This window comes from Oryctolagus cuniculus, chromosome 13 (genome assembly GCF_964237555.1).
Source record: "Oryctolagus cuniculus chromosome 13, mOryCun1.1, whole genome shotgun sequence".
Lineage (NCBI taxonomy): Eukaryota > Metazoa > Chordata > Mammalia > Lagomorpha > Leporidae > Oryctolagus > Oryctolagus cuniculus.
This window is the reverse complement of record NC_091444.1, coordinates 57,081,768-57,105,075: the sequence shown is the minus strand read 5'-3', so window position 1 is coordinate 57,105,075 and position 23,308 is coordinate 57,081,768. Positions and strand designations below refer to the sequence as shown.

At 37.0% G+C, this 23,308-nt stretch overlaps 1 protein-coding gene across 2 annotated transcripts in view; it reads left to right on the top strand.

Moving 5' to 3' along the window:
* LOC100356313 (formin-2) overlaps nt 1-23,308 on the top strand; it is a 355,035-nt gene that overhangs the window by 181,717 nt on the left and 150,010 nt on the right. For both annotated transcript variants that reach the window (XM_008268219.4, XM_070055559.1), the window contains exon 8: nt 7,585-7,646. In XM_008268219.4, coding sequence (XP_008266441.1) covers nt 7,585-7,646 — 62 coding nt within the window. The remainder of the gene's footprint in view (nt 1-7,584; nt 7,647-23,308) is intronic.

Sequence of the window (23,308 nt, the reverse complement as noted above, 5' to 3'; positions counted from 1 at the left end):
TCCCAAAGGCTAATCATATCATACATTTAACTACACATTTAAAGTGAGCTATTTCATCTCAGGCACTCAAAATATATGAAATATTTTGCAAATATGGCTAATAATGTTTAACAAAGTGTTTTTTCGAAACAAGTTTCTTTTAATGGTAGCTCATCTAATTTGGTCCTTCCTTTCTGTGTAGTTCTTGAAAGCACAGGGACAAGATTCTTCTTATTATGCAGACATAAAAATTTTTTTGCTTTGCTATCTAGTGTGTGGGTATGTTGTAGCTGGCTGGGTCTAGCCTCTTGACTCTGACCTGAGAAGAAATTCAAGGATGAGATGCAGGCAAAGGCAGAGAAGCAAGATTGATTTATTTATTTTTTTTATGTGCATAGAGAAAGTGCTCAGGCATTATGGGCATGCTCAAGAAAGTACTACTCTCAGTAAGGTTCCAGCTCATCCATTTAGGATGTGGAAGCATAGTGGGTTGTGTCTAGAGTGGAGCTTGATTGAATATTCAAAGAAAGCTGAGTTTGGAGGGATGGGGTTTGAGTACTGCCTTTTGTCTGACCCTTTTATTGAAATCTCAGAACTGTCATGTAGGCCATGGTGATTTTATTAAAATGACCTTATAATTAGCTAAAGGTCATCGTGGGGATTCAGCTGGCAACCTGGATTGGTTATTTTTAGATGGTGCCAGTTCTAAATGGGGAAACCCTAGCAGTTGCAGTTTTTCACAGAAGGGGAGGGTGTTCGGGCAGTGCAGATGGGGCTGCAGTGTAGGAGCAGCTGCAGGGAGGGGCTGGCATCTTCAGCTCCTTGCTCACTACTTCCCTGCCTACATCAGGTGATTTGATATTGTCATATGTTGGAAAAGAAACATGTCACACATGTCTGGTGTTGCAGAAGGCAACTATGCAGAACACAGTAATAGCAAAGAGCAAGTGTTCAGGAAATAGACCTTTGACTTTTATCTATTTGTGTTTTATGTCAGTGAAATCGTGTGTCCAGTGTGAGACAGTTTCCTTGTTGGATCTGTAATACTTGGTTGTTTTGAATTGCTTTTTAAAAATTTTTTAAATATCTTAAAATCAAAGGAAGATAGATTTCCTTTTCTATTTGACCATTTTATTTTGAGACCTTTGTGATATCAAGTTAAGAAGATTATTTGAGTTCCAAAATAGGCTATTTCACTCTTCATTTTGTAGCAGCATGTTTTAATGAAAATGACTTTGGATCTCAGCAAACTCATACCTACGGAGTTCATGAAGCAAGGAGTTATTTATTTATGGTCTTAAATTTTGATTATTGAAAGTAATTGTTCAGTCCTGATCATTTTAACTTAGCACGTTCTCAGCTTTGACTCCAATGTCTAACCAATGTGTTCATAGATAATACACATATCAAAATTAATTGCACAGATTTTCCCAAGGCATCTTGAATTATCCTTCTTACTACATAATTGATAATTTTCTTCCCATGATAAACATGCTACAGACAAAAGTTATTATTCCACTTGATAAAGTCTCAGAGAAGCTTAGTATCTTGATCAAGGCCAGATGGACAGTTGGTACAAAGGCCTGAAAGAATTATTTTCTATGTTCTTCTATTTCTCTATCATGTCATTGGCACTTTATAAAATTGTAGGATTAAAAGTAAAATTGCTATCTATTTTGGTCTGGAATGATTGTTAACACATGGTAGTTTATATATTGTTTAGAGGGAGTGGTAAATACCTCCACTTGTTTTACTCCTAGAAAGTTAGCATACTTGACAAATAAATGAATAATCTTTTAATGTGCAAAAAGGGCCAGTGTTTCTTCTCAACACCTCCTGCATTCTTGTACCCTCCCACATTAAAATAGAACAGATGTTTCTTGGTTAAATTCAAAGTAGCATTTTTTTAAAAAAAATTCAATTCACAATAGCTAAGACCTGGAACCAACCTAAATGCCCATCAACGATAGACTGGATAAAGAAATTATGGGATATGTACTCTTTAGAATACTATACCGCAGTAAGAAACAACGAAATCCAGTCATTTGCAACAAAATGGAGGAATCTGGAACACATCATGCTGAGTGAAGTAAGCCAGTCCCAAAGGGACAAATACCATATGTTCTCCCTGATCGGTGACGACTGACTGAACACCAAGAGGGAAACCTGTTGGAGTGAGGTGGACACTATGGGAAATGGTGGCTTGATCAGCATGGCCCTGAATGTTAATGAACAACTTAATACATTATCCCTCTTAGTAGTTTTTTTATCTGTTCTACTTAATATGACTGGTTTAGATCTGTAATTGATGCACAGTTATTCTTAAGTGTTGAAAATTAACTGAAATGTGATCCCTGTTGAACATGGTGGTGGGAATGGGAGAGGGAAGAGATGTATAATTTGGGACATGCTCAGGCTGACTTGCCCCAAGTGGTGGAGTTGGAAGCATACCAGGGGATTCCAATTCAATCCCATTGAGGTGGCATGTACCAATGCCATCTCACTGTTCCAGGTGATCAGTTTCAGTTCACAGCTGGTCATGGTGAAGGGACTGGGAGTCTAAGGGAGCACATAGACAAGTCTAGTACCTCCTAATGCTAACTGATGGAGTAAATAAAGGGGAGAGTGATCCAACATGGGAAGTGAGATACTCAGCAGACTCATAGAATGGCAGATGTCCTAAATAGCACTCTGGCCTCAGAATCAGCCCTAAAGGCATTCGGAGCTGGCTGAAGAGCTCATGAGAGTATTTCAGGCGTGGAAAGCCAAGACACTCTGGCAAAAGATCTCTGCGAGTGAGATCCCAGTGGAAAGAACAGGTCATCAAAGAAGGAGGTACCTTTCTCTGAAGGGAGGAGAGAACCTCCACTTTGACTATGACCTTGTCTTGTCTAAACAAGATAAGAGTCGGAGAACTCAGAGGGCTTCCATAGCCTTGGAAACTCATGACTGGAGCATAGGGAGATTACTGATGCCATAGACAGGAGTGTCAATTGGTAAAGTCAACAACAGGAGTCACTGTGCACTTACTCCTCATGTAGGATCTCTATCCTTAATGTGCTGTGCATTGAGATTTAATGCTATAACGAGTACTCAAACAATATATTTCACTTTGTGTTTCTATGGGGGTGCAAACTGTTGAAATCTTTACTTAATGCATACTAAACTGATCTTCTGTAAAAAAAAAAAAAAGAAAAGAAAAAAAGAAATTATCAATTCCCAACTTGACTCTCACTGGGATTAAACATGACAATAGGTCTGCTCTGATTTCATCATCATTTAAAAAAAATCATCTATTATTTTTCACTTTATGTTTCTGTGTGGGAGCAAACTGTTGAAATCCATACTTAATGTATACTAAGCTGATCTTCTGTATATTAAGATAATCGAAAATGAATCTTGATGTGAATGGAAGGGGAGAGGGAGTGGGAAAGGGGAGGGTTGTGGGTGGGAGGGACGGTATGGGGGGGAAGCCATTGTAATCCATAAGTCGTACTTTGGAAAATTATATACATTAAATAAAAGTTTAAAAAAAAATTTTTTTTAAAGATTTATTTATTTATTTGAAAGGCAGAGCTACAGAGAGGCAGAGACAGAGAGAGAGAAGTCTTGCATTCATTTGTTCACTCCCCAAATGGGCACAACAGCCGGAGCTGATTCAATCCAAAGACAGGAGCCTGGAGCTTCTTTTGGGTCTCCAACACAGGTGCAGGTACTCAAGGACTTGGGCCATCTTCCACTGCTTTCCCAGGCCACAGCAGAGAGCTGGATCAGAAGAGGAGCAGCTGGGACTCAAACTGGTGCCCATATGGGATGCCAGCACTGCAGGCAGCAGCTTTACCTGCATTGCCACAGCACCAGACCCAGTAGGATTTATTTTTATATACTTTTCAGGAAAATAATTAAAATTTCATTGTATTTGCAGGGGAAGTGAGTGGGGATGGGAAATATGATGAGTCCTAGACAATGGTGGGTATTTTGGAATGTCTTTAAGCATCAGGTAGGAAGTGAATGTAAGATACTTGGTCTCTAATCTGTTGTACAACACATTAGGACCTAATTGAACACTGAGGAAAAAGTAATCTGAATTGAACATTTAGCACCAAGTATCATTTTAAGGACTGGATTTATCTATGTTCTGAAACCCTGTCTTTTGCTTCACAGTTTGCATGTTAACAAGACAGTATAATGAACAATACTCAATACTTATTTGTCGGGCTGTAAATTTAGTTTTCATCACTTATCATTCAGGTAAAAGTGACATCTCTCAATAGATGGAGTTGGAATTTTACTCTTTGATATATGAGGAAACTAAACCAAAAGTAGAAAAGAAAATTTGTTTAACTTTGAATGTGATAATAAGGCTTATTAGAGTCAGAAAGATCATTTAAGAGCTGTACTTTGATGAAAAGTTGGCATGGGGAAATAACAATCATGGGATTCCCTTTGGTCTCAACGAAAACCAAAATCATGGACTAATGTTTGGCCTAATGCTTAAGACATTGGTTAAGACACCTGCATCCAATATCTTCATGTCTTAGTTTGATTTGTGGCTCTGGCTCTGGTTCCTGTCTCCAGTTTCCCACCAGTGCAGACCCTAGAAGGCAGTGGTGATGGCTCAAGAAGTTGGTTGGGCTCATGTCACCCATTTGGGATACCAGGATTGAGTTCCCAGTTTCTGGCTCTTGCTTTGGTCCTGGAGCCCAGCCTGCCTTTTCAGACATTTGGAGAATGAGCCACAGATAGAATCCATTTCTATTTCTCTCTCTCTTTCTCTCTCTGCCTCTCAAATACAAAAAATTTAAAAACAAACAAAAATCACACCAAAATCAAATATGAAAACTGTCAATATTTTTCCATTATTTCTTTCTCTCCTTAAAAGGAATTAAAGTTTACGTAAATTTACCTGAAGTAATGTGTCAGCAAATAAATATTCATATTTGAACTCAACTTTGTTTGATTCTATGTTCTTTCCACATTAGTAAATTATATCTGATCAAAACACTACTCTCTTTGGAAGAACTATTACCTTAATATAATTTTAATATTCAGATATTTTCATCTTCAACAGGACTGAAATCTTGGATCTGGGACTGAGAAATTTCTGATGAGTTTTTTTTCATTGAATATTTTACCACTTTTAAAAGTACCTATATGTCTTTTTATACATTTATAAATATATAATTTCTTTGCAGGATCACATCTAAATACATGATTAGGGTCATCTTTATGCATAATTAGTTTTCTGCAGACTTTCAGGGCTGAGTAACTCAGTACATTAGCATCTAGCATTTCCAATCTCAATATATTATTGCTCAAGTAACTGTAACTCTATTGGTAAAGTAGCATAATCCCTGATGTTGGAATATATTAGTGAATACACTATCTTCTTTTCTTGGTTTTATATTTTCATTAATTGAAAATGTAGTTTACCTAGTCTTAGATTTTAAAACAGGGAGCAATGAAAGACCACTGAAAATCTGATAACATATGTATGAATTTTAACCTAACTTTTGATCTCTGAGAAGTTAACATGTACTTTTAAAGGTGGGGAAATACAGCGCTTAATAACCTTAATCTTCACAAATTTTGTTTTACCTTTATTTCCTATTCAGAACTCCTATCACTGTGTTCATTCCTATGCCAGTATCTAAGCTTTGTTTCTTTTCAGCTGTATAGACCTGACCACATTGTACCCAGGACACTCCTGATGCCAGTTAGAATTAAACATTCTTATTAATCTCTTGACTATGAAGCCAACAATGTGGAAATTGTGTGGAACAACAGTGATGGTGTTGCTTTTCAGTGAGATTTTCTGTGGAGGAATGAAAAAAGAGGTTTCTTGAGTTCGGACCTTTTGAGAACTTGGTTATAGGCGTATGATATTTCTTAAGATATTCATAGGTACATGCTATTGCACGAGATTAAAAATAATTAGAAGTCTCAGGATATTCATAAGTAAATTTTCATGTGAGGAAATTTATAGGAATCATAGCATGTCTTAAAATGACGGATAAAGTCAAAAGTTAGTTGTATTCTTTATGAGTTTTGCTTCAGTATCAATAATTTTATTGTGTTTCTTTGTCTTGTTCTAAGGGTGAAATTTTACACTAAGTTGACTATTAGCAATTCCTCATAGTTTTCCCATCCATCACTTACTTTATCTTCAAATGAATGTGGACAATCAGTGGATTATTACCTAGTTAATGAATTCCAAATCAGAAACTTTTAGATTCACTATAATTTTCTTTGAGGGCTACTCATTGAAAATCTAAAGGAGGAGATTCCATATATGAATTTGCTGTAATTACTGCCGTTTATGCATTTTGCTTCATGTAATTGCAGCAAAAATCCATAGTTAACCACTTTGAATTAACTTTTGCAATATTATCAAAGCTATATGGACTGTGCTTCTATTATTTTGAAACATTGAATAGTTTATGATATGTTTGCCTTATAAGGACTAAGAAGTACAAAGATTTGTGTGAGAATCTTAAAATTGAGATAGTGGATTATTATTAGTGTGGAAGTATCATATTCTACTTGGTATATTTGTTGGTGAATCTGGGCTCTGTTCCCAGAAATGCTAAATTACCTAGCTGATGTTTCTCATTCATCCTATCCTTCCATTTCCCACTTGTCTGTCTTTCTTAATTCTTTCTTGGGATTTTGCCAGAGTCAACTAAAAATGTCTCGTGTATTTTAATCTTTGAGTAAAGAGAGATAGTAAAATGTCCCAGTTCTCAAAATAAATATATCCAATTTGTGATTATTCACATTATGAATTTTCTCCTAGCAAACTTTAATCCCTCAAGTGCTTCACTGCCTACCTGGCACAAATACAATCAGGGCAAATTTATCTAATGTCTAGCTAATAAATATGTGGCAAATGAACTATGATTTTGATTAACCTGTTTCTAAAGAACTACAGCACACCTACTCCAAAATATAATACTTTTCCTAGACCAATAAATGTGTTAAAAAACATATTTTGGGCTTTCTCTTGTCTATTGCATTTCTTCCTTGTACAACCATAGGTAGTGTGTATCTTAATCTTGAATATTTAAGTATGAATCTGTGCTAATTGCAGTACCAGTATCAAAGAATTTCCCTTTGATTGTAACACTTCAAGGAATAATAACAGGAAATGAATATCATTTCTATACTGTCTCCCTATTTACTGATTAAATTTATCATTTGTTGAATGTTTTAGGTAAATTGGCAGAATTTCTCAATATAAAACTAGGATGTAGCAGTGATAGAAGTTATTTTCTGTTTTCTTGTTTTTCTGGTATTAATCAGACTTCGCAAATTCAGTTGGGCTGTAAGAGGCAGATTCAGAGTTTCTCTCTGACATTTGATTGGGCCATATTGATGGAATTTAGTATTTGTGGAGCAAGTGAAAACTTTAACACTTGACACCTGCCCCATTGAAATTCCCAGGGCATGATCTTTGTAGTGGGACTAGTGAAAGCATTGGAGTTGGAGCCCCTACAATGTCTGACTATTGAGTCACAAACATTATCTCCTGAGATGGTCAAGTATCTTTTTAGAGCTGCCTTGTGGCAACTTACATGATATCTTTGTCTTTTTTTCTTTTCACAGCTGTTGTTAACTTGGACAACTCTGTGGTTGACTTGGAGACTCTTCAAGCTCTCTATGAGAATGTGAGTAATAGAAGGAATTTTATGTGTGAGTATATCATACATACACAATCCACGTCCAAGTGCACATGTAGGCTTGTTGTTTTTCTGTCCTTGGAGGAAATTTGATCTGGATAAAGAGAATTTATGTCAGGAGGAGTTTGTTATGATATTTCTGTTTTTTTTTAAATATTTATTTATTTATTGGAAATGGAGAGTTTCAGAGAGAGAGATCTTCCAACTACTAGTTCACTCCCCAAATGGCTGCAATTGCCTGAGGTGAGCTGATCCAAAGCCAGGAACCAGGAACTTCCTCCAGGTCTCCCACATTGGTTCAGAAGCCCCAAGACTTGGGCCACCTTCTACTGCTTTTACAGGCACATTAGCAGGGAGCCTTATCAGAAGTGGAATGGCCAGGACTTGAACCAATGCCCATATGGGATGCCAGTGCTGCAGGTGGCGGTTTTACCCTCCATACTATAGCACCAGCCCCTGATGCCATACTTTCTAGGAACATGTAGGATAAATGAGTGGTCTCATGGTTTTAAATATTATGATTCAAAACATGTTGCATGTGAGGTCATTGTGTTGCCTCCTTGAAATAATAGTCAACACTTATTCGAGTTAAGAGGTTAGCATTGTTCTGTGCATCTCACACATGCATTTGTTTAAAATTTTATAATATTTAATTGATAAAGATTGAAAATTATCAAGATATCTAGCATACAGATTTGATATACATTGTGTAATTACCATAATCAAGTTAATACATCCATTACTACCCATACTGTAGGTAGGAACTTGTTTATCTTCCAAATGAAAGCTGTGCCTTATAACTAATTTCCCTATTTTGCCTGAGCAAGCACTTCTATACTAACAGCTTCTATGAGTTTCAATTTTTTAGATTCCTTATTTATCTTTCTGCGTTTGGTTTATTTTACTTATAATATCCTCCAGGTTTGTCCATTAGTTGCAAATGGCAGGATTTCCTTCTTTTTAGTGGCTGGATAATATTCCATTACATATATCAACCATGATTTATTTGCCATTTATTCATCAGTGGACATTTAGGTTGTTTCTGTATCTTGGCTATTGTGAATAATACTGCAGTGAAAAGTGTGTGTGTGTGTGTGTGTGTGCACATGCAGATACCTCTTAAACATAATGATTTCATTTTCATTGCATATATATCCTGAAGTGGAATTGTTGAATCATGTAGTTGTTCCATTTCTCATTTTTCCATAATGGCTGCACTAATTTACATTTCCAAAGACAATGTTCAGGGTTTCCTTTTCTTACAAACAACTTCTTTTTTTTTTTTTTTTTTTTAAAGAAAAGATTTATTTATTTATTTGAAAGGTAGGGTTACAGAGAGAGAGGGAGAGATAAAGACTTTCCATCTGCTGATTCACTCCCCAAATGGCTGCAGTGTCTGGATCTGGGCTGATCTGAAGCCAGGAGTCAGGAGCTTCTTCTGGGTCTCCCATGTGGGTGCAGGGGCCTAAGGACTTGGACCATGCTCTGTTGCTTTCCCAAATGCATTAGGAGGGAGCTGGATCAGAAGTGGAGCAGCCAGAACTCAAACCAGTGCCCAAATGGAAGGCCAGCACTACTGGCAGAGGCCTCAGCAATTAAGCTAAAGGGCTGGCCCCTGCAAACCATTTCTTATCTCTTGTCTTTTTACAGATGACCACCCTAGTAGATGTGAGGCCATGTCTCAGTGTAGATTAGATTTTGTTTCTTTGATGAACTAAGGACAGATACTATTATCATCCCTTTTTTACACGTGAGGAAGCAGACACAGAGAGCTTAGATTGTTTCCTCAAGGCCTCATAGCTAATGTTGCAGTGTAGCTGGGATTTCCTTCATTGTGGCTTAATTTGTCTGCATTGTCAGTTAACTTCACTAAGCGCAAGAGCATTTGGCTTGTTTTCATTGCAGCTTTTTTCTTTCTTTTTTTTTTTTTTAAAGATTTATTTATTTATTTGGAAGGCAGAGTTAGAGAGAGTCAAAGGCATTGAGAGAGAGACAGAGACAGAGAGGTCTTCCAACCACTGGTTCACTCCCCAGATGGCCACAAGAGCCAGAGCAGAAGCCAGGAGCCAAGAGCTTCTTCCAGGTCTCCCATACGGGTGCACGGGTCCGAGGACTTGGACCGTCTTCCACTGCTTTCCCAGGCCACAGCAGAGAGCTGAATTGGAGGTGGAGAAGCTGGGACTCGAACTGGCACCCATATGGGATGCCGGCAGCTCAGGCAGGGGCTTTACCTGCCATGCCACAAAGCCAATTCTTAGCTTTTTTCTTAAGAAGGGGCAAGAGGAATATCAAGGGAGAATAACCACAGGTGTAGCCAGTGCCTTTACAAAGTGCTGTTGTTGCAGTAGTATGTAGAATGGTTTTCATTGGGATATGGCATTAAATATCATTGATTCATGTAGTAAGGGACACAAGGGCCTCCTCTTCTCTAGACCCTCATCAACATGTAATATCTTTACCATTTTTGATAATGGAAATTCTGATAAGCAGGATACAATTTAATTTGTATTTTCTGATGATTAGTGGTATTGTGCAGTTTTTCGTATGTGTATTGTTTGTATATATTCTTTTGGGAAATGCCCATTTTATAATCTGAATTTTGTATTTTCTTTCTGTGGAGTTGTTTGAATTCTCTATATATTTTGAATATTAATCTCTTTTTAGATATTTGGTTTGCAAATACCTCCTCCCAATCTGTGTTGTTTCCTTCTTTTATATGGAAGCTTTTCACTTTGATATATGCTGATTTGTCTATTTTTGCTTCTGTTGTATGTGCTTTTGGACTCATATCTAAAAATCCATTGCCCAAACCAATGTTGTGTAGCTTTCCCCCATGTTTTTCAGTAGTTTTAAAATTCACCTCTCATGTTTAAGTGTTTTGTTCAGTTTGAGTTGATTTTTCTATGTATCATAAGGTAAAGAGTTCAATTTCATTCTTTCACATATGGATGCCCAGTGTTACCAATCCTATTTATTGAAGAGAATGCTTTTCCTATTATGTATCCCTGACAGCCTGTTGAAAATAAATTGACATACATTCATAGGTTTATTTCTGGGCTACCTTTTCAGTTTCATCTATTGCTGAATCTATTTTTATGCCAGTACCATGCTGTTTTAATTAGTTGCTTTGTAGTATAGATTAAAACCAGATAGAGTTTGTTCCGACTTTGTTCTTTTTTTCATAGTTACCTTTGTGCTTCCATATGAATTTTAGGATTTTTTTTTCTGTTTCTCTAAAACATGTCATTGGAATTTTCATAGGGATTGCATTGAATTTGTAGGTTGCTTTGTGTTATATAAAATTTTAAATAATATTGGTTCTTATAATATATGAACACAGGATACCTTTCCATTTATTTATGCCTTCTTTGATTCTTTTCATTAACATTTCATAGTTTTCAGTGTGTAGATCTTTTACCTCCACGATTAAAAACATTTCTAAGTATTTTGTAGAATTTTTTGTAGTTATTTTCAATGAGCTTGCTTTCTTGATTTCCCTTTTGAAAATTCATTGTTGGTATACAGAAACATTACTGATTTTTGTGAGTAGATTACATATCCTTTCTGATTTGGATGCCTTTTATTTCTTTCTCTTCCCTAATTGCTTTGTCAATGATTTCTAACACTATTTTGAATAGAAATGGTGAGAGAGGGCAAACTTGTCTTATAATAGATCTTTAGAGCAAAGGGTTTCAGTTTATTATTCAATATAATGTTAGCTGTGGGCTTATCATATATGACCTTTATTGTGTTAAGATACATTCCTTAAATACCTAATTTGCTGATAGTTTTTTTTATTACTATGAAAGCATGTTGACTTTCGTCACATGCTTTTTGATACTACTGTATTCTGAGCCATCATTTAAAAATTACCTACTTTATCTTTTGAAACAATCTCAAATATGTAATAAACTTGCAGTTGTAACACAAAGAACCCCTATAAAACTGTAATAAGCTATCAATGTTAATCTTTGTCACCCAGAATGTTTTAGTGTGCATTTCCTACAAAATAGCATGTACTTGACCATGATGCAACAGTCAACAAGAGGAATTTGTCAGTGATACATTACCACCATCAAATCCTCAGATTCTAGTCAAGCTTTGTCAATTGTTCCAATAATAGCCTTCATAAATAGGACCTTGGAGTGGGCATTTGGCCTAGCAGTTAAAATCTTAGAATGCCTGCATCCTCTATCAGAGTGCCTGGGTTCAAATCTTAGCTCTGCTCCCAATTCCAGCATATTCTTAATATGGGACCTGGGTCCTGGGGATAAGTAATTGGATCCCTGCCATGTGGGAGACTTAGATTGAGTTACTAGCTTCCGGGGTTTGGTCTGGCTGAGCCCTGGCAATATTGAGTGTTTGGGGGAATGAACCAGTGGAAGGAAACTCTTGTTGTGCCCAGATAAGTAGATCCACAGGAAGCTATCAGCAACCCGATCACACCAAACTGCAAAAGCAGGGTTTATTCGGGAGTACAAGCTGCAACAGGGACCCCCATCCAACCAACCAGCACAACAGAGGAAGGAGTGAGGCCTCGGTCTTTGGGAGAGTTTTTAAAGGAAAAAAGGGCTACGTCAGCAGGAAAAAAAGAGTTACATCAGCAGGGGCTCTGGGCACAGGGAGTTACAGCGGGGGCTTACAGCACAGGAGCTTTGGGCGCAGGGAGTTACTTTGTTTAGCAATCTCTCCTGTGCTGTCCTTGGTTTACCGAGCTAGCTGTTCCTGGTAAGCTTCGATATCTCCGGAATGCCTGAATGCCTGCTTTTACAAGGACTCGGGTCTACTATGGGAAACGGAGGCTGCTTTTTTTTTTTATTGTTTTAAAATGGGTCATTTTGGCTCTTCACTCTCTCTGTAGGCCTCCCTGTCTCTGTGATTAAAAAAAAAAAACAACACAATAACAGTAAAATGAATAGAATGTTGTTGAATTTGTATCATGTTTTCTTTATACCTTTCAGTGGCACTTGAATTTTTTTCTTTGTGTTATCCGTATAATTGTGTATGTCTTCCAACTTAACTATATATTCTTTATTAAATTCCTATGTATTGTTCTTCATTTTGGTATGATTTTTATAATTGATAAAGATGAAAATCGCTAATATTTTACTTTTTTAGAAGATGAGTTGGTAAAATTAAAATAATTTCAGAAATATTTCTGGAAAAACTCAGGTATGATCATTTTGCATGAATAATGCTAGCCATTGCTACCATAGAAAATGCTCTCATCAGTTTTTGTATGATTTTTAAAATAATAGTTTAAATTCAAATAGTGATATTCTGTTTTAGGGCAAACTATTTGTATTTATTTCCCTTTAGTTGTAATTTTGGAGACTGTTGCCCAAGAGCCCCCTCAAGTCACTAAAGAACCCTTTCCCACATAACCTTAAACCTTTTGTGTGGTCAGTAGACTGACAAGAAGATTGGGTTTCCTCTTCTCGGTTGCTGCTAGATAATACATGTTTCAATGAACACAAGATGAAACTAAGACTGTAGAACTAGTTGTAGTTTTAAGTTTCAGTATGAAAAGAACAATAAAATTTTCAATGTTTTCCCATTTCTCACAGCTTTCAGGTTTGCATGTAACTGATACATATAAGACAGTGTGGTGGATTATAGCACGTCGGTGGTATACCTTCCAGAGAACTTTCTTGCTCTGACAGATGGTCCCAAAACTTTATGACCACATGACAGTTAGATTAAGATAAGCCACAGTTTCATTTCCAGATGATGTAAGCTTGCTTTTACATACTCTATCCTTCCTTACCATCCCCCAAATCACATAAGATCATGTCAGAAGTTGTAGTCCCAACTCCGTGAAATCAATATGCTTCAATATGATTACTGTTGCCAAAGGTCCTGGGATTCTCCTTTCCGTCATATCAAGTAATGGAAATCTAGTCATTCAATCAAATGATAACAGATGTATTTATCTCCTCTATTCTATTTAATACCCATGAAATAATTGTTGGTGAATGAATGAGCCCTTTGAAATGGGATCTCTGCCTAATAGAACATGCAGGTGACCTGTGACTCCAACGGCTTTCCCATGCATTCTGTCAGACTTCTAACTGACAAAACTGTTGGAAGATTAAGCCATCTGATCCGTGTTCACCATGTTTCCTCATTTCTCACTATCCCATTCTCTTTAATTAATAAAAACTGAATATCTTTGTACCCTCTCCTTATGTTCTAATTCTCATTTTTTTTTAGGTTTTTTTTTTTTTTCCTGGCCATCCCTTTTTTTAAAGATTTATTTATTTATTTATTACAGAGGCAGAGGCAGAGTGAGAGAGAGAAATGTCTTCCCTCTGCTGGTTCATTCCCCAAATGGCTGCAATAGCTGGAGCTGGGCTGAATTGAAGCAAGGAGCCTGGAGCTTCTTCCAGGTCTCCCATGTGTATGCAGGAGCCCAAAGACTTGGGCCATCCTCTACTGCTTTCCCAGGGCATAGCAGAGCGGGGGGGTCCAAAGTGGAACAGCCTGGATTTGAACCATATGGGATGCTGGAACTGAAGGCGGCAGCTCTACCTTGGCCATCCTTTTTAAAGCATGCTGAAATAGCCTTCAAACTGAAAAGGAAAAAGTAATAAAGAGAAATGAATAACTTACCTCCCTTTATTCATTCTTTGTTTTTCTTTCTTTCTTTCTTTTTTTTTTTTTACTGGAAACTATTTACAGATTGCTAACTAAATGTTAAAGTGTTGTGTTAAGATTAGTGCTACTGATAGTGGACTTTGTCCTTTGATGTCTTATAGTTTAGAAAATAAAAAAATAGTAAATGATGTCAGAGAACATAGAAAAGTGTAGTTACAGATGTGCTATGAAAAAGTATAATCAACAGGGATAGCATCTGTGAGGAAGTGACATTTGAGGTAAAAGTAGGAGTTAGCCCAGAAGAAAATAGAAGAAAGAACATTTGAAGTAGAGTGAATGCTTTGTACCAATATGTGAAGGTAGGAAAGAGGAGCTTGCAAATTCGAGGAGAATGTTAATGTATGCGAAAGGACATCTGGAGAAAATGAGCAGGAAGATAGGATATAGAAACAGGGAGTGGTTAGATTGAAATAGAATCTTTGAATATATTAAAATGACTAGGGAATTGTCTATTTTCCCTATAATTTTATTCATATATTCTGACGCTATGTTAATATACATATTTGGAATTATTTTCCTGTTTGATGCTGTTTTTATCATTGTGAAAGTCTTTAATCTGCTAATACTCTTTATCTTGAAGTTTATTTTAGCTCTTCTTTAAGTAACCATTCTACCCTTCTGATACTTACTGTTTATAAGATTTTCCTTACTCCCTCTCTGTGCCTGGAACTTACTTGTTTTCTTAGATTTGAACTTCTTTTCTTTTCTTTCTTTTTTTTTTTTTAAGATTTATTTATTTATTTGAAAGGCAGAGCTACAGAGAGGCAGAGGCAGAGACAATGAAGGGTCTTCCATCCACTGGTTCACTCCCCAGATGGCCACAACAGCCAGAGCTGAGCCCATCCGAAGGCAGGAGCCAGTTTCTTCAGGGTCTCCCACAAGGGTACAGGGGCCCAAGGACTTGGGCCATCTCCTACTGCTTTCCCAGGCCATAGCAGAGAACTGGATCGGAAGTGGAGCAGTAAAGACTAGAACCAGCACCCGTATGTGATGCTGGCACTGCATACCAAGGCTTTAACCTGCTGTGCCCCTGAACTTCATTTCTTGTTGGCAGTATATATTTGGATCTACCTTTGTCGTTCACTGTGATAATCTTTTCCTTCTTGGAGCATTCAGTTTGCCAACTTTGAATGTGGTTACTAATAAGGTTAGCTTTAGGTTTATCATTTTTTTTTGTACCTTAACCTTTAGTTCCTGTGACTCCACTTTTCTTCATTTTCAATTCTTCACATGGCTTTTCTTTCTTTCTTTTTAAAATTACATTAGTTTCTATTAGCTTTTTAGCTATGCCTCCCTGTAGTTACATATTTTTAGTTATTTCTCTAGGAATTATGATACACTTTTCTAGCCTTGCACATTCCGATATTGAGTTAGTAGTATAAAATGTAGAAACATTGATGCCATATAGGACTTTGTATTGCCTTTTCTGTGCATGTAATGCTTTAGTTGTTATATGAATAACATTTACATACACTTAAAATTCTGGAAGACATTAATGTACTTTTTGTTTTAAATGATCAAATGTATTTAAGGAACTTTAATATAGTTTTTAGTAGTTATACCCATTTTTCCCATTTCTGAGATTCTCTCTTTGAAGTTTTTTAAGATCTACTTTCTTTCCAGTATTGTTTCTTTTAAGTCTGTGGAAATATCTTTAATATATTTTGTCCTAAGTCTTTTTGATTGTGAATTTTTAATTTTCTTTTATCTTATAATATCTTCATCTTCATTTCTGAAGAATGTTTTCATTGGATATAGTCTGAGCTGGCAATTTTTACTTTCTGCATGGTAAAGATACGCCACTCACTCTGGCCTCCATTGTCATTGATGCTGGATTTGCCACTGTTGTTGCTCTGGATATAAAATGTGTTAGCCTCCCACTTCATTGCTTTTTTACTTTCTTTTTAAATCTAGATTTAGTAAGTTTCATTAGGATATGTCTAAACGTGGTTTCCTATGCATTTATTTCAGCTGCATTTAATGAACTTCCTGATTCTGCATGGTTATATTTTTCAGTACTTTTGGGTGTTTTTCAGTCTGTAGTTCAGCTTTAAATTATTGTTTCTACCCTATTCTCCCAATCTTCTCCTTGTGACCTACTAATGACACACACATTAGACCTGTGATATTTTCTTACAGATCCCTGAGACTGTTTATCTGATTTTTTCTTTCTGTTTATCATATAGTTGCTTTAATAACCATTTCCTTTGTCATTTTTGTTCTTTTATCCAGCATATGCAATGAAAAGCATTATTTCTAACATTTTAATTTTCTATTCTATAATTTACATTTGGTAATTTTTAATAGCTCTATTTTTGAGAATACTAATCTTTTAAAAAACTGACAATTTTTGGTCTTTTTAAAAACAAATTTAAAAATTTATATTCAAGGCAAAGAAGATACATATACAAATTTAAAAGATATGTTAGAAGCTAGAAAAAAATCTGCAATGCATGGATCCTCAAAAAATCAGACCCGGAATATATAAAGATTCTTAAATTTATCAAGGGACTACTCCAAAGAACAATGGGTCTGGTGCTTCCAACTCTGCCATTTTCCTACAATCCTGTTCTGAGATTCCAAGTGCTCTAAATTATTTTAAAATATATTTTCCTTTACATCATGGAACATAGTTATAAGAACTGCTTTAAAACCCCTGTTTGCTAATTTGAACATCTGGATGTCAGGGTTGCTGTCTGCAGCTTGTGCTTTCTTTTGAGACTTGGTCACAGTTTTTTGTTTTTTGGGGCTGTTGGATAATTTTGCATTATATATCAGATACATACTATACTGTTTATCTTTGTAAGTGTGTTTAATCATTTCTTTCTAGCACAAAACTTAGATTTTAATTTAATACTCTCTCTGACGTTGGATATGCAATTCGGATTTTCTTGAAAACAGGAATTTTTTCATTTTTGAAAGCATGTGTTGCCCAGTATTTATTTTCCAAATCAGATTCAGTGAAACATTATTGCTTTTGGAATCTGTTGGAATTACATTGCATAATCAAATAAGATGAGAAAACTATTAACTTAAAGTTAAAAATAAATGCTCAGAGCCATAATACATAGCTAATTAAATGGTAGTTTTTAAGTAGAGTGCATTTTAACTGAATCCTTACTTTTTCTTTTTTTGATAGGCAGAGTTAGAGAGAGAGAGAGAGAGAGACAGAGAGGAAGGACTTCCTTCCATTGGTTCACCCCCAAAATGGCTGCCACAGCTGGCTTGCTGCGCTGATCCGAAACCAGGAGCCAGGTGCTTCTCCTGATCTCCCATGCGGGTGCAGGGCCCAAGCACTTGGGCCATCCTCCACTGCCTTCCCGAGCCACAGCAGAGAGCTAGACTGGAAGAGGAGTAACCAGGACAGAATCCGGCACCCCAACCAGGACTAGAACCTGGGGTATCAGTGTCGGAGGCGGAAGATTAGCCTAGTGAGCTGCAGCGCCAGCCAACTGAATCCTTTCTTCAATTGAATTATTACTCTAATAAGAATGATAATATTACATAGTTTGGAAAATCCTATGTAGTACAGTTGAAATAATTACAGACTTGCAAAAACATGTATCTATTATATAACACCAGGGAATATGTCGATCATATAGTGACAATTTAACATAGTTACTATCTTACTTATTACCAAATAATTGAATAAATTTCCCTTTTATGCATTCCTTCTATTATTTAAAATTACTATGCATAATTTTATCTTAGAATACAGTATACTTATTCTAAATGGATATGAAATATCATCATAAGAGGTCAGTGTAATCTTTTCTTTTTTAAAGATTTATTTATTTATTTGCAAGTTGGAGTTACACACAGGGAGAAGGAGAGACAGAGAGAGGGAGACTTCTTCCATCTGCTGGTTTACTTCCCAGTTGGCCGCAATGACTGGAGCTGCACCGATCTGAAGCCAAGAGCCAAGAGCTTCCTCCAGGTCTTCCCATGTGGATGCAGGGGCCCAAAGACTAGGGCCATCTTCCACTGCTTTCCTAGGCCATAGCAGAGAGCTGGATGGGAAGTAGAACAGCCAGGACTTCAACTAGTGCCATAAGGGATGGGCTACACCACAGTGCCAGCCTCAGTGTAATTGTTTTAAAGTCCTTAAATGTAAGGTTTTCTACAATACACACATTTATAGTTTTAAAAATATTCTGTGCTATAGAAAAAATCAATTGTAGGAATCAGGAATGATCACAAGATTTTTGAACCAGGCAATAGGAAGTAAGGAGTTGCAATTAGCTAATATGTGGAAGTGGTTGGGTGAAGGATGGGCAAATAAGATTTCAATTTGGGTCATGCTAAGTTTGTCTGTTCATTTATTCAAATAGATATGTAGACATGGGCATCTGGTTGTCTCAAGGTAAAGTGGGGCACAAACTCTGAGTGTTAGATGGTCTGGTCTATCAGTGTGGATTCCATCAGAGGACAGAGCTATCAACAGTAGGGTTTTTTTTCTTTTTCTTTTTTACCTTTTATTTAATAAATATAAATTTCCAAAGTACAGCTTTTGGATTACAGTGGCTCGCCCTCCCCCCATAACTTCCCTCCCACCTGCAACCTTCCCATCTCCCGCTCCCTCTCCCATCCCATTCACATCAAGATTCATTTTCAATTATCTTTATTTACAGAAGATCAATTTAGTATATATTAAGTAAAGATTTCAACAGTTTGAACTCACACAGAAACACAAAGTGTAAAGTACTATTTGATTACTGGTTATACCATTGTTTCACATAGTATAACACATTAAGGACAGAAATCCTACATCCGGAGAAAGTGCACAGTGACTCCTGTTGTTGACTTAACAAATTGACACTCTTATTTATGGCATCAGTAATCACCCTAGGCTCTTGTCATGAGTTGCCAAGGCTATGGAAGCCTTTTGAGTTCACCAACTCTGATTTTACTTAGACAGGCCATGGTCAAAGTGGAAGTTCTCTCCTCCCTTCAGAGAAAGGTACCTCCTCCTTTGATGGCCTATTCTTTCTGCTGGGATCTCACTCCCAGAGATCTTTCATTTAGGGTTTTTTGTTTGTTTGTTTTGTTTTTGTGTGTGTGTGTGTGTGTGTGTGTGTTTTTCCGCAGTGTCTTGGGTTTCCATGCCTGAAATACTCTTATGGGCTTTTTAGCTGGATTCGAATGTAAGGGCTGATTCTGAGGTCAGAGTGCTGTTTAGGATATCTGCCATTCTATGGGTCTCTGTGTATCCTGCTTCCCATGTTGGATCGTTCTCTCCTTTTTAATTCTATCAGTTAGTATTAGCAGATACTAGTCTTGTTTATGTGATCCCTTTGACTCTTAATCCTATCATTATGATCAATTATGAACTGAAACTGATCCTTTTGACTAGTGAGATGGCCTTGGTACATGCCACCTTGATGGGATTGAATTGGAGTCCCCAGGCATGTAAATAACTCTACCCTTTGGGGCAAGTCTGATTGAGCATGTGCCAAACTGTGCATCTCCTCCCTCTCTTATTCTCACTCTTATATTTAACAGGGATCACTTTTCAGTTAAATTTAAACACCTAAGAATAATTGTGTGTTAATTAAAGAGTTCAACAAATAGTATTAAGTAGAACAAAAAAATACTAAACGGGATAAAGTATTAAGTTGTTCCTTGACAGTCAGTACAAGGGCTTATCAAGTCATTGTTTCTCATAGTGTCCATTTCACTTCAACAGGTTTCCTTTTTGGTGCTCGGTTAGTTGTCCCCAATCAGGGAGAACATACCATATTTGTCCCTTTGGGACTGGCTTATTTCACTCAGCATGATGTGTTCCAGATTCCTCCATTTTGTTGCAAATGACCGGATTTCATTTATTTTTTGCTGCTGTATAATATTCAATAGAGTACATGTCCCATAATTTCTTTATCCAGTCTAACAGTAAGTTTTTATAATGAATTTTTAACCTATCATGGAAGGGTATAAGCAGGCCAAAGATAAGTCTCATGGTACGTTGGGCAGAGGGAATTTAGTCAAGTGAACAGACACCTGATTGGGGTATCCCCTTTCTAAGGCAGAGGCACAGATTTCTCTAGGGGAAGTATGGATTTAGCTTACTGGTTTGCCCTGGGCCATGGTTGGTCAAAAGTTTCTGGATGAACAGGAAACAATTCTGGGGACAGGGGAGGGGGCAGATAAGCTACAATAGTGAGCAGGCGTGAGAAGTGAGTCAGGATGCTATGGTAGACTTGAAGCCTAGAGTCTACAGTTGTCCATGTTTGAACTGCCTAGGAAGCTAATCATGTTTTTGTTTGTTTTAAAGGAAATAAATCTGAGGGCACAGGTGAGCTATGGCTGGTGCAGGTACACAGTGCATGTATTAGTTTAGTGGTTACTGTCCTGATTCCAGGGTTATAAGGTTGCCAAAGGGCTCTGCTCTTGGGGTGTGTTAATAAGGCTGGGACAGACCACCCCCAGATTTTCTTGTACACCTACCCCAACCTACCCTGCTGCACCTGCCCAATTGTGCAGCAGGAGCAAAGGCAAACAACAGCACATCAGACTCAGACAGGAAAGTTCCTTTCCTCTTGCAGCCTCCCTCCAACACCTCACACTGGCAAAGCTTAACATCCTATTCTCTAATTAAGGAGGAAAGTCTAGGAGCTCAATGCACTCTTAGAGTGGGTTCTGCAGGGTAAAAGAATGGGGAGAGTAGGAACTGGCAGAGATAGTGTAACATCAGTTGCATGTAATTGGTGACTTCCTATGGCATGGGTCCTACCCATATGAAAGTATTTCCAAAAATCAAAAGTGATGTATACACACAGAGACTTGGAAATCTTTCATAATTTATTATGTTGGTAAAACTCTAAATAGTGGCAGCACTGCGGCTCAATAGGCTAATCCTCCGCCTGCGGCACGGGCGCACCAGGTTCTAGTCCCGGTCGGGGTGCCGGATTCTGTCCCGGTTGCCCCTCTTCCAGGCCAGCTCTCTGCTGTGGCCAGGGAGTGCAGTGGAGGATTGCCCAGGTGCTTGGGCCCTGCACCCCAAGGGAGACCAGGTTAAGCACCTGGCTCCTGCCTTCGAATCAGCGCGGTGCACCGGCTACAGCGGCCATTGGGGGTGAACCAACGGCAAATGGAAGACCTTTCTCTCTGTCTCTCTCTCTCACTGTCCACTCTGCCTGTCAAAAATAAACTAAATTAAAATAAAAAAACCCTCTAATTAGTAATTTCAGGTCTGAAAAAATGTTTGAAATGTATATGAACTAATTTTACTTTAATCATTTAATGATGACACCTCAAAGGACATATACATTTTATCTAGAAAAGAATAATGCTTAGGTGGTATTTTAAATGAAGAAAATCAGGAATAATATTTAGCATTCCACTACTTACCCTTGAGGACAAAAGCAGTTGCTAACCTGAATCCTCTCCCGTGAATACATGCTTTCTTTTTGCCAGATGCTGAAATGTCATTGGGCTGTTTTAAAGTAGTTCTATTTGATCTCTGTGAAACAGATGGAAGTATTTGCTATCCAAACCTTTTTTAGAATGTAACCTTTTTTTCTCCCCTGATTGCATATGTTTGGCAGTGTGCTTTCCCTTCTAGATGTGAATGAATTTTGGGCAGTCTCCAAATCTAAACACACCCTAATTTCAAAAACCACAATCCTGAGGACCCAATTCCTGTTTACTGAGGAATTAAAGCCTAGTGAAACCACGTAGTTACTAAATACAGTACATACTAGTGAGATTTTGAAAACAGAAATCTGTATAGTTTATTTAGAGTTATTGACTACCATTACATTCAGAGAGTGAAGTCTTTTCATAAGCACCATAGGATATTTACAGCTTGATGAATAAATATATATGTATATATATATTGCTTCCAGTTCATAAATTACATTCCTTATATGGTATGGTAAGTGTGTGGGGTGGGTAGGATGGGATAAACTGTGAGGTCAGATATGTGGAAGGAATTGAGGTAGATTCTGTAGTGTGTTAAATCTTTAACATCAAGTCAAAATATGTCCATGTTTTCCTGAATATGGTTGAACTTTTTATGTCATGCTCAAAAAATAAGCAAAATTCCTAGACAGGAAAATGAAAACCAATCCATGGAAGTGAGTCTATTAGAAGTTCAACTGGAAACAAAATTAAAAAAAAAAAAATAGGAAGGAGAAAAAACCCAACCCCCCTATGTAATTAAACAGCTCTAATCCAATTAGAAGTAAGGGGGGGGCAAGCAGGGGAGAAGGAATTAGCGGTCTAAATTTATACTTCTCAGGATTAGATTTCACAGTCATGCTTTATAGTTTTAGTAATCTTTACTTAGGGTAGTAGCTGGCATACCATAAACTTTAATCTGGAAGCAGAATATAGTGCACCACATGATATACCATCCTCCATCCTCAAAAGTATATACCATATTACATTAATGAAAATGAATTGGATTAACCATCTCTATTCCCATAACTGCTTAGAGGAACTTAATTGATTCATGTTTTAAGCAACATTTAATCATCAGTTTCTTCAAACAAAAATGAAAGGAGTATTGACTTTCTTCACATAGCTGTTCTAAAACCGTACTCTCATATTTCATCGTTTTATTGAGTTGGTTCATGGAATCCCCGCGTGTATGCTCATTCTCAGCTATAAACATTCTTAAGGTGAATTTCAGAATTAAAACTAAAAAGCTTTAGATCTTGAATCACTTACAGATTTACTTTATGGACTTAATAAAAACCAGAAATTTTATTTCTTTCTTGTTCATCTAAGATGTGATATAGCCTGCCAAATCATAAAATTATTGACTGATTTTTTGATAGCCATGCTTATTTTAGATTTCATGAATTCCTGGAATATGAAAGTTAAAATGATTAACACTGCTCTGGTGAAAATATCTGGAAATAGATAACATGGCAGTGTTCATATATTTATTTCCTCTTCTTTTAATATGAGATTTTAGTTTGATCAATTGATTTCCAAAAGGTTGACTTCTTTGTAGAGCAGTGAGCATTTCCATGTTCACTACTGGCTTA